The 12,100-nt window shown below is 42.8% G+C and overlaps 1 protein-coding gene across 5 annotated transcripts in view; it reads left to right on the top strand.

The window, feature by feature from the left end:
* LOC123993247 (mitogen-activated protein kinase 9-like) overlaps window positions 1-12,100 on the top strand; it is a 32,879-nt gene that overhangs the window by 6,723 nt on the left and 14,056 nt on the right. For all 5 annotated transcript variants that reach the window (XM_046295174.1, XM_046295177.1, XM_046295176.1 and 2 more), the window contains exons 2-6: window positions 4,736-4,905; window positions 5,204-5,333; window positions 5,566-5,624; window positions 5,885-6,023; window positions 7,742-7,907. In XM_046295174.1, the coding sequence (XP_046151130.1) occupies window positions 4,790-4,905; window positions 5,204-5,333; window positions 5,566-5,624; window positions 5,885-6,023; window positions 7,742-7,907 (610 nt within the window). In that variant the 5' untranslated portion in view covers window positions 4,736-4,789. The remainder of the gene's footprint in view (window positions 1-4,735; window positions 4,906-5,203; window positions 5,334-5,565; window positions 5,625-5,884; window positions 6,024-7,741; window positions 7,908-12,100) is intronic.

The raw sequence follows: 12,100 nt of genomic DNA, 5'->3' as shown, positions 1-12,100 counted from the left end.
GGGATGATCAGTGAGACACCTGCTGGATTGCGTGCTACGGGTGGGTGTTGCCATCGTGACCAGTGAACTGAGATAAGGCGGAGCTTTACCTAGCATAGACTTGTAGATGACCTGGAGCCAGTGGGTCTGGCGACGAACATGTAGCAAAGGCCATCTGACTAGAGCATACAGGTCGCAGTGGTGGGTGGTATAAGGTGCTTTAGTAACAAAACGGATGGCACTGTGATAAACTGCATCCAGTTTGTTGAGTAGAGTATTGGAAGCTATTTTGTAAATGACATCACCAAAGTCGAGGATCGGTAGGATAGTCAGTTTTACTAGGGTAATATTTCCCGCGTGAGTGAAGGAGGCTTTGTTGCGAAATATAAAGCCGACTCTAGATTTGATTTTGGATTGGAGATGTTTGATATGAGTCTGGAAGGTGAGTTTGCAGTCTAGCCAGACGCCTAGGTACTTATAGATGTCCACATATTCTAGGTCGGAACCATCCAGGGTGGTGATGCTAGTCAGGCGTGCGGGTGCAGGCAGCGAACGGTTGAAAAGCATGCATTTGGTTTTACTAGCGTTTAAGAGCAGTTGGAGGCCATGGAAGGAGTGTTGTATGGCATTGAAGCTCTTTTGGAGGTTAGATAGCACAGTAGTAATCATGTAGTAATTAAAATATATTTGATATTCTTCAAAGTAGCCATCGTTTTCCTTGAAGACAGTTTTGCACACTCTTGGCATTCTCTCAACCAGCTTCATGAAGTAGTCAACTGGAATGCATTTCAATTAACAGGTGTGCCTTGTTAGTTTGAAATGTCTTCATTTCCTTAATGCGTTTGAGACAATCAGTTGTGTTTTGACGAGGTCGGGGAGGTATAAAGAAGATAGACCACGTCCATATATGTCAAGAACAGCTCAAATGAATGATTGAATTGCAGCAAAGACATGGCTACTTAAGGACACCAATAAGAAGAGACTTGCTTGGGCCAAGGAACACGAGCACTATCCTTTGGTCTGATGAGTCCAAATTTAAGATGTTTGGTTCCAACCACCATGTCTTTGTGAGACGCAGAGTACTGACAGTGTCACGTATGATCTACGCAGGTTTGGTTCCCACTGTGAAGCATGGAGTTGTGGGGGTGCTTTGCTGGTGACACTGTCAGTGAGTTATTTAGAATTCAAGGCACACTTAACCAGCATGGCTACCACAGCATTCTGCAGCGATACGCCATACCATCTGGTTTGCACTTAGTGGGACTATAATTTGTTTGTCAACAGGACCCAACACACACCTCCAGGTTGAGAGATTTCCAAGAGTGTGCAAAGCTGTCAAGGCAAAGGATAGCTACTTAGAAGAATCTAAAATAAGTTTTGATTTGTTTAATTAGCCACCCTTTGCCTTGACAGCTTTGCACACTCTTGGCATTCGCTCAACCAGCTTCCCCTGGGATGCTTTTCCAACAGTCTTGAAGGAGTTCCCACATACTGTATGCTGACCACTTGTTGGCTGCTTTTCATTCACTCTGCGGTCCAACTCATCTCAAACCATCTAAATTGGGTTGAGGTCGGGTGATATGATGCAGTACTCCATCACTCTCCTTCTTGGTCAAATAGTCCTTACACAGCCTGGGAGTGTGTGTTGGGTCATTGTTTTTGGGACGTTGTCCTCAGATAATCGCATGGGATGCTTTCACAGTAAAGCCTTTTTTAAATCTGACAAAGCGGCTGGATTAACAAGAAGTTAATCTTTAAAATGTATAACACTTGTATTTTTATAAACGTTTATTATGACTATTTCTGTATTTTGAATTTGGCGCTCTGCAATTTCACCAGAAGTTGTCGAGGTGGGTCACTAGTGGAACGCCTGCGCCAGAGAGGTTAACAGGTGTGCCTTGTTAAAAGATAAATCGTGGAATTTCTTTCCTCAATGCATTTCAGCCAATCCAGTTTTGGTATACAGAAGGTAGCGCTATTTGGTATAACACCAAGTCCATATTACGTCAAGAACAGCTCAAATAATTAAAGAGAAATGGCAGTCCATCATTACTTTAACTTCTTGCGTCGAGCAATCCCGTATCCGGGAGCGTAATCATAGCCTCAAGCTCATTACCATAACGCAATGTTAACTATTCATGAAAATCGCAAATGAAATGAAAGCAATATATTCACTCACAAGCTTAGCGTTTTGATAACAACACTGTCATCTCAGATTTTCAAAATATGCTTTTCAACCATAGCTACACAAGCATTTGTGTAAGAGTATTGATAGCTAGCATAGCATTAAGCCTAGCATTCAGCAGGCAACATTTTCACAAAAACAAGAAAAGCATTCAAATAAAAATAATTTACCTTTGAAGAACTTCAGATGTTTTCAATGAGGAGACTGTTAGATAGCAAATGTTCATTTTTTCCAAAAATATTGTTTGTGTAGGAGAAATACTCTGTTTTGTTCATCACGTTTGGCTAAGAAAAAACCCCGAAAATTCAGTCATTACGACGCCAAACCTTTTCCCAAATTAACTCCATAATATCGACAGAAACATGGCAAACGTTGTTTAGAATCAATCCTCAAGGTGTTTTTCACATATCTATTCGATGATAAATAATTCGTGGCAGTTGGGTTTCTCCTCGGGAAGCAAATGGAAAAATATACGTAGCTGGAGATTACGCAATAATTGCGACGGAGGACACCAAGCGAGCACCTGGTAGATGTAGTGTAAAATGGTCAATCTCCCAATGATATGCCTACAAATACGTCACAATGCTGCAGACACCTTGGGGAAACGACAGAAAGTGTAAGCTCATTCCTGGCCCATTCACAGCCATATAAGGAGACATTGGAACACAGCGACTTCAAAATCTGGGGCACTTCCTGTTTGAAATTTCATCTGTAGCATCAGTTCTGTGGCACTCACAGACAATATCTTTGCAGTTTTGGAAAAGTCAGTGTTTTCTTTCCAAAGCTGTCAATTATATGCATAGTCGAGCATCTTTTCGTGACAAAATATCTTGTTTAAAACGGGAACATTTTTTTATCCAAAAATTAAGAGCGCCCCCTATATCCAAGAAGTTAAAACATGAAGGTCAGTCAATCCGGCCGATTGGACGTACGGCCAAATTCTCTAAACCGACATTGGTAGTGAAATTAACATTAAATTCTCTGGCAACAGCTCTTGTTGACATTCCTCCATTCAGCATGCCAATTTAAACTCTCCCTCAACTTGAGACATCTGTGGCATTGTGTTGTGTGAGAACTGCACAGTTTAGTGGCTTTTTGGTGTCCCCCATCACAAGGTGCACTTGTGTATCGATCATGCTGTTTAATCAGCTTCTTGACATGCCATACCTGTCAGGTGGATGGATTATCTTGGCAAAGGAGAAATGCTCACGTAAACAAATTAGGGCACACAATTTGAGAGAAATAAGCTTCTTGTGTATATGGACATTTTCTGTGATCTTAAATTCAACTCCTGAAACATGGGACCGACACGTCAACGGTGTCAAAGATTTTTATTTTTTTATTTTATTCAAAAGTAATCTGTTTTTTCAAAAGTATCTGTCATCTGATTACAATATTTTAGCTGGTAACGTAACTAGTTAAAAAAAATACATATATATAATCTGTTACATGTAATGGATTACACGTAAATCCGTTTCTCCCAAACCTTGTATGTGCGCAGGCACAACTCCTGTGGTTTCACATGCGATTGTAGATTCATGACATGAGTGCATGTCTTTTCCATGTGTACCTCTGTGTTTAGTGTCATTGTCTGTGAGTGTTTTTATTGTGTTAAAAAAATTATAAAGGGATACGAGTTCCCCTGTACCTTGCCTTCTTGCTTTTGGCAATTTGCCTGACTGAAAGCCTGTAATGTAGCAGAGTCCAATTCACCTGTGGGGATTTGTCATGGTGCCCACACACTGCTTCAACAGTGTGGGCATCTGCAATCACACACACACTGACACAAACATGCCTCCCCCACATACACAGCCAATAATAACATTCCTCTTTCTTCCTGCCATAAGCATCAGCTATAGCATGCCCACACATTATCTCTGAGGTCCTGAAACACACACCACGCTTAACAGGCAGACATGGATCTTCATCAGCATAGATTAACTGTTTTGTCAGTTTGTGTATACGTGTTTTAAAAAATTTAAAAATAAAATACATTTTTAAAGATGCACTATGCAGAAATTGATCCGCCATTTCCTGGTTGCTAAAATTTCAGTTTGACACAACAAGCAAGTATAATAGAGAGAATCATTGTACCATCTAAACCATTGTGAAATATATTTCCCATAAGCAAAAATATAGTTTTTTCAGCTGCTTGATACCGGTGTTCAAAAGTAAAAGACGCAAAAACGAAGCATAGAAATAGCGCACATGCTTTCAATGCGAATTACTCTCATTTCTATGTGAATTTGGTCAGGTCGCCCCAAAAATGTATGTGTCAAGCTGCATGTGTTTTGCCAGAGGTTGTTGTAAGGGAGTAATGTTGTGTAACTGGGTTAGAGCAGGCACAGCAGTGTTGTTTAGACTACGGCCCTAGGCGCTCTCAATCTGTCAGCTAGCCTCTCACTGCTTCTGTCCTCTTATACTGCATTTAAACACACACCCACAGACCCTCACACACTCTGCTTAGATTAACAGGACTTGGATGGCTGGAAGGATGCTTTGCAAATTTCAGACATATATTATGAATTATATTAAGACCAGTCCTACTATATCGATCTCTGTGTCTCCTAGACTGGTTCCGGCCCCTGAGGCAGCACAGAGGCCCCTGACTGAGACGGCAGCAGTATGAGTGTGGATGAGGGCCAGTTCTACAGTGTGCAGGTGGGAGACTCCACCTTCACTGTTCTGAAGCGCTACCAGGAGCTCAGGGCCATCGGCTCCGGGGCACAGGGCATTGTCTGGTAAGACAACCGTTATGTAGACAAACAATATGCCCTCTAATAAGTGAAAGTTTCACTTACTTGTTTATACCAGTCAAATCCTCTCATATCTCCACAAGTGCATTCCATTTGGGATTGGGCCATAGGTTGGGTAGTCCTAGAACTAGGCTAGCTACTGTTTTACTGTTCTCTATTCTACAAGAATGAAAGGTTCCATGAGTATGTCTCTTAGCCTTGCGCTGTCATGAGTCATGGCACATATTTTTCTCTCCATCCTCCCTATACCCCCACCACTCTTCCCCCCCAACCCTCTCTCCAGCTCTGCTCTGGACTCAGTGTTAGGTTTTCCCGTGGCAGTAAAGAAGCTGTGTCGGCCATTCCAAAACCAGACTCATGCCAAGCGGGCCTACAGGGAACTGGTGCTGCTCAAATGTGTCAACCACAAAAACGTATGGCACCCGATTCTTAACAAGCTACTGTTTGAAAGCCCTCTGCCCTGTCTATTGAGCGGATTGTCTATTTGAAGCTGACACATGCCGTATGATGCTAAAAATAATGACCTAATAGATACAATATAGTAACCATCAGTAATACCATGATATTACGTTTCATTACCTGTTAATAACCCATATTCCTTTAATAATCTATTCAGCTGATGAGTGGCGTTTTGTCTGTCCTCAGATTATCAGGTTGATCAATGTGTTCACGCCTCAGAAGTCACTGGAGGAGTTTCAGGACCTGTAAGTCTTCTTGTACCTGTGGTCTTTCTTTTACTGTTGAGTAGTTCTGCGCTACATTCCAATGCATGGCGTAATTCTACGCGTACTATACAAGTGTGGACATTGAAATAGAGCCCTAGTCTTCTACTCAAATCCAGTTTGATACAGTAATACCCATAGGTTTGCTGATAGACGTTCTCGCCAATCTTCTATGATTTACAATCTCTGCTTGTTCTTCTGTGCTCTTCTCCATCCCTCTCCTCTCCCGGTCCCTGTGCCAGCTACCTAGTGATGGAGCTAATGGATGCCAGTCTGTGCCAGGTGATCCACATGGACCTGGACCATGAGAGGATGTCCTACCTGCTCTACCAGATCCTCTGTGGCATCAGACACCTGCACTCCGCTGGCATCATCCACAGGGTGAGGAACACACACGCCTGCACACGCTCACATACTTGCATGAATGCAGCATACACACCAGCATACACACCTTGACTACATACAGTGCCTTCAGATATTATTCAGGCCCCTTGACGTTTTCCACATGTTACTACGTTTACAGCTCATTTCTAAAATGGATTAAATACTTTTTTAAGTCTCAGCAAACTAAACACAATACCCCATAATGACAAAGCGAAAACAGGTTTTTTGAAATGTTTGCTAATTTATAACAAAAAGAAAAAACGAAATACCTTATTTACATTTTCAGACCCTTTGCTATGAGACTCAAAATTGATATCCGGTGCATCCTGTTTCCATTTATCATCCTCGAGATGTTTCTGCAACTTGATCGGAGTCCACTTGTGGTAAATTCAATTGATTGGACATGATTTGAAAAGGCACACACCTGTCTATATAAGGTTCTACAGTTGACAGTGCCATGTCAGAGAAAAAACCAAGCCATGAGGTCGAAGGAGTTGTCCGTAGAGCTCCGAGGCACAGATCTGGGGAAGGGTACCAAAACATTTCTGCAGTATTGAAGGTCCCCAAAAGTACAGAATCCTCCATTCTTAAATGGAAGAAATGTGGAACCACCAAGACTCTTCCTAGAGCGGGCCACCCGGCCAAACTGAGCAATCGGGGGAGAAGGTTCTTGGTTAGGGAGGTAACCAAGAACCTGATGGTCACTCTGACAAAGCTATAGAGTTCCTCTGTGGAGATGGAAGAACCTTCCAGAAGGACAACCATCTCTGCAGCACTCCACCAATCAGGCCTTTATGTTAGTGGTCAGACGGAAGCCACTCCTCAGTAAAAGGCACATGACAGCCCGCCTGGAGTTTGCCAAAAGGCACCTAAAGGATTCTCAGACCTTAAGAAACAAGATTATCTGGTCTGATGAAACCAAGATTGAATTCTTTGGCCTGAATGCCAAGCGTCATGTCTGGAGGAAACCTGGCACCATCCCTACGGTGAAACATGGTCTGGGCAGCATCGTGCTGTGGGGATGTTTTTCAGCGGCAGGGACTGGGAGACTAGTCAGGATTGAGGAAAAGGTGTACGGAGCAAAGTACAGAGATCCTTGATGAAAACCTGCTCAGGAACTCAGACTGGGGTGAGGGTTCACCTTCCAACAGGACAATGGCCCTAAGCACACAGCCAAGTCAACACAGGAGTGCCTTCGGGACAAGTCTCTGAATGTCCTTGAGTGGCCCAGCCATAGCCTGGACTTGAACCCGATCGAACATTTCTGGAGAGACCTGAAAATAGCTGTGCAGCTATTTTCCCCATCCAACGTGACAGAGCTTGAGAGGATCTGCAGAGAAGAATGAAGAGAATCTCCCCAAATACAGGCGTGCCAAGCTTGTAGCGTCATACCCAAGAAGACGTGAGGGTGTAATCACTGCCAATGGTGCTTCACCAAAGTACTGAGTAAAGGTTCTGAATACTTAAGTAAATGTGATATTTTATTTTGAATACATTTGCAAAAAATGCATACTTGTTTTTACTTTGTCATTATGGGGTATTGTTTGGGGGGGGGGGGCAATTGAATCAATTTTAGAATAAGGTTGTAACGTAACCATGTGGAATAAGTCACATTCCGCTACACTCGCATTAACATCTGCTAACCATGTGTATATGACCATTAACATGTGATACTTTCCGGATACGCTGTATGCTCTATCCCTCTCTCCCTATAGGATCTGAAGCCCAGTAACATAGTGGTCAAGTCAGACTGTACTCTGAAGATCCTGGACTTTGGATTGGCCAGAACGGCCTGCACCAACTTCATGATGACCCCTTATGTGGTGACTAGGTACTACAGGGCCCCAGAGGTCATCCTGGGCATGAAGTACAAGGAGAACGGTAAGTGGGAAGAACGCTATGGCTGTGTCTCAAACCACACCCTATTTCCCCTGTAGTGCACTACCCTTGACCCTCTGGCATTGGTTAATAGTATTGAACTTGGGAAATAGTGTCAATTCGGACACAGCCTAATTGCTACTAATCTGACTAACCCACTAACAAGTCCTGGGTCCTGTGTGTATTGTGTACCACTGAACAGAGTCGTTCCATTCCAAAAGGTGCTGATGTGTTAGTGATTGGAATTCCTCATAGTGCCTGGTTACAACCTACAAAAACAAATTGCAGAATAATTATGAAAGGGGTGTCGTGGAAATTCTTACACAGTGACACTTGAATTCCATCTTAAATAAATAATGGTTTATAATCAGCGCGCTGGAGTGGTTCCAACAAACTTAATGCACCAAGTACACATGTCGATTAGGAGCTCTAACTGGGCAGTCCCGTTTAGTTCCCTTTATATACTGACAAGTTATATTTGCATGATTTAGCTTATTCATAATTCATGTTTGCTTAATTCATGTGATGACCAATACTGGACCATGCATGTGACAGACCAATACCTCAAAAGGCTTCTTTTCTCTAAGCTGAGACCTTGAAACTAAGATATCCCTTTCTCTAAACAAGGTTCTGGTCGTCCTGCAAAATTGCAGATACTGATAGTGAGGATTCGTTCAATCAGTCACTTGCATGAACACAGAAATTGGTTTTGAGAAAAGCAGCAACAGAACACACAGAAATTGGTTATTAGAAAATACAAATGTAATAATGTCCATCATATTTAACTTATCACGTCGTGTGTGATGATAATCATTGCATTTAAATGTAAGCATTTAGTTATTTTCTTCTCTATCATATTTCTTTTAAAGTAAGGGGAAAACTCTGATGGAGGCCGATACGTTAAGCTTATTAAAGATCCGTGACACTATCAAGAGCAGTGTGCGGTTTCCTTTTTCATTCGTCTTATTCAACTGTTGCAATGCACCTGCAAAAAGTTTGCTCAGATGTGCAAATGCCTTTTTGAATTTTAAAGTAAGGGAAATCAACACATGAAACCAGACACTTCAAACCCTTCGTTCTGTATTATACAATCTAATTAGTATGGTAACACTATCATCATAGGAAAGGTTATACTACTTAACGGCAATTCATTTATCAAACATATACAGCATGTTCAATGACACAATTTGAACAAACTAAGAAAAAGGAAAAAAACTTGCTGTAGCCCATTTTGGCAATTTGGGATCCCCGAACTTCCAAACAGGGATTCCAACCAAGTTGCAGGCGTCCCCTCTGGTTGTGGGGAATTATTCTTCAACAGTGGCAATGTGTTTGGTGAGATCAGTCATATGAGAGGAGTGATCTGGGGCAAAAGTACAACATTCATCGCCGATATACACACACACACACACACACACACACACACACACACACACACACACACACACACACACACACACACACACACACACACACACACACACACACACACACACACACACATATATGCACTATACATCCACATGGATTTAGTACGATAGGGGCCTGAGGGCACACGGTGTGTTGCAAATGTATTGTGATGTTTCTATAATTGTTTAAACTGCCTTAATTTTGCTGGACTCCAGGAAGAGTAACAGCAGCTAATATGGATCCATAATAAACTGATTGCACAAGTGCCCCTTTGAACTGCCAAAAGATAGTCAAGAGCCTCTCTGTTTGTAGAGCCAATTTACGCAATTCTTTAGGCATTGCCAATTTTCTCTAGAGATCTCCCGAATTTGGTCTAGGGTACATGCATATTGACTTTCACAGGGAAGAGAGAACACATGTTAAACAGTTTCACACCAACCTTGATAAGAATGAGATTGCAGCTTGGGCTAACCTTGCCCCAATCTAGTGGCTCTCCTCACATTTTAGTTGTATAGCTCTGTCTCTAGAAGCCTCGCCTTTCCAAACCATAATTATAACTATTGATAAATTGTCGAACCCAAGTTTAGAATGGTAGTCCTTAGAACTAACTTGAAGCACTATCACTTTAATGTAAGACCCTCAACTTAGCACACACCGATACTGGCAGAATGTACATTGCCATACAGTATATTCTTATATTTCCAGTAGCAACTATTCTCATCCCTTGTGGTAATGACAGATGTGGTATCTCAATTCATTCTTAGTCAAATATCTCAGTGTGCAGACCTCCACAATCAACCTGATACTTCAAATATACAATTTTGGATAAGCCTAAATCAATTACGGACACAGTTTACCCCCCCCTCCCTCCCTCCCGACACTCATCCTTCTGGCGTTTTCTTCATGTGTTTCAGTTTGTCCTCCCAATGGCACATGTTCAAAGTGGATGGCCCTTGATAATGTCTCCCACCTGAGCCGCCACTGTCCTTTACAGTCCATTATGTTTTGTCCATTTTCCTACAAGTACACCAGCAAGTTTGGACAAGATATTTCTCCATTCTCACTCCAAGTGGACCCGTGTCTCACTCCTGAGAGTAAAAGGCAGTTGATAGCTTCGACTGGATGCTGTGTACATGCTGGCTCGGACTCCGGTCTCACGGTAGAAGTGGTGAAGGACCAAACTGAACACCATTGCTTCAGCTGGTTAGTGGGGATGAGGTTCACACTGTTCTTGGTCAAATTATCCCTTCCATGAATCTAGACACCATCTGTGGTCACTTTCGCCATAAAGGAGAGACCAGAACAACAGTTTTTTTTTCTTCTTTTTTTTAGGGCATTTCTGATCCAAGAAAATTCAGACAAATTATTTATTGTATGACAAACTATTACTGCTACCAATATTCTTAATACAGATTTCTAAAACAAATGTCAGAGAATAACAACACAGCTTAAACCATTTTATATATATATATTATAATATACTCAGCAAAAAAAGAAACGACCCTGTCTTTCAAAGATAATTCGTTAAAAATCCAAACAACTTCACAGATCTTCATTGTAAAGGGTTTAAGCACTGTTTCCCACGCTTGTTCAATGAACCATAATTAACGACCGTTCCACATGTGCATGTTCATTAAGACACTAACAGCTTAAAGACGGTAGGCAATTAAGGTCACGGCTATGAAAACTTAGGACACTAAAGATACCTTTCTACTGACTCTGAAAAACACCAAAAGAAAGATGCCTATGGTTCCTGCTCATCTGCGTGAACATGCCTTAGGCATGCTGCAAGGAGGCATGAGGACTGTCAATAAATTGCAATGTCCGTACTATGAGACGCCTAAGACAGTGCTACAGGGCGGACAGCTGATCGTCCTCACAGTGGCAGAACACAGTTGACAACACCTGCACAGGATCGGTACATCCGAACATCACACCTGAGGGACAGGTACAGGATGGCAACAACAACTGTCCGAGTTACACTAGGAATGCACAATCCCTCCATCAGTGCTCAGACTGTCCGCAATAGGCTGGACTAAGGGCTTGTAGGCCTGTTGTAAGGCAGGTCCTCACCCGACATCACCGGCAACAACATCGTCTATGGGCACAAACCCACCGTCGCTGGATCAGACAGGACTGGCAAAAAGTGCTCTTCACTGACTAGTTGCGGTTTTGTCTCGTGGAATGAGCGTTACACCAAGGCCTGTACTCTGGAGTGGGATCGATTTGGAGGTGGTGGGTCCGTCATGGTCTGGGGCGGTGTGCCACAGCATCATCTGACTGAGCTGGTTGCCATTGCCTGCAATCTCACTGCTATGCTTTACAGGGAAGACGACCTCCCTCATGTGTTACCCTTCCTGCAGGCTCATCCCGACATGACCCTCCAGCATGACAATGCCACCACGCACAGAACGAGCCGTATGGCTGATTTCCTGCAAGACGCTGAATGTGTCAGTGTTCTGCCATGGCCAACGAAGAGCCCGGATCTCAATCCCATTTAGCACGTCTGGGACCTGTTGGATCAGGCCCCCCCCCCCCCCCAGAAATGTCCGGGACCTTGCAGGTGCCTTGGTGGAAGAGCGCGGTAACATCTCACAGCAAATCTGGTGCAGTCCATGAGGAGGAGATGCACTTAATGCAGCTGGTGGCCACACCAGATACTGACTGTTACTTTTGATTTTGACCCCCCCACATTATTCCAATTCTGTTAGTCGCATATCTGTGGAACTTGTGCAGTTTGTCTCAGTTCTTGAATGTTGTGTTCATACAAATATGTTTTTTGTTTG

The sequence above is a fragment of the Oncorhynchus gorbuscha genome, linkage group LG13 (genome assembly GCF_021184085.1).
Source record: "Oncorhynchus gorbuscha isolate QuinsamMale2020 ecotype Even-year linkage group LG13, OgorEven_v1.0, whole genome shotgun sequence".
In the NCBI taxonomy this organism is placed as follows: Eukaryota; Metazoa; Chordata; class Actinopteri; order Salmoniformes; family Salmonidae; genus Oncorhynchus; species Oncorhynchus gorbuscha.
The sequence above is the reverse complement of the archived record's forward strand: the minus strand, read 5'-3'. Positions and strand labels throughout refer to the sequence as shown.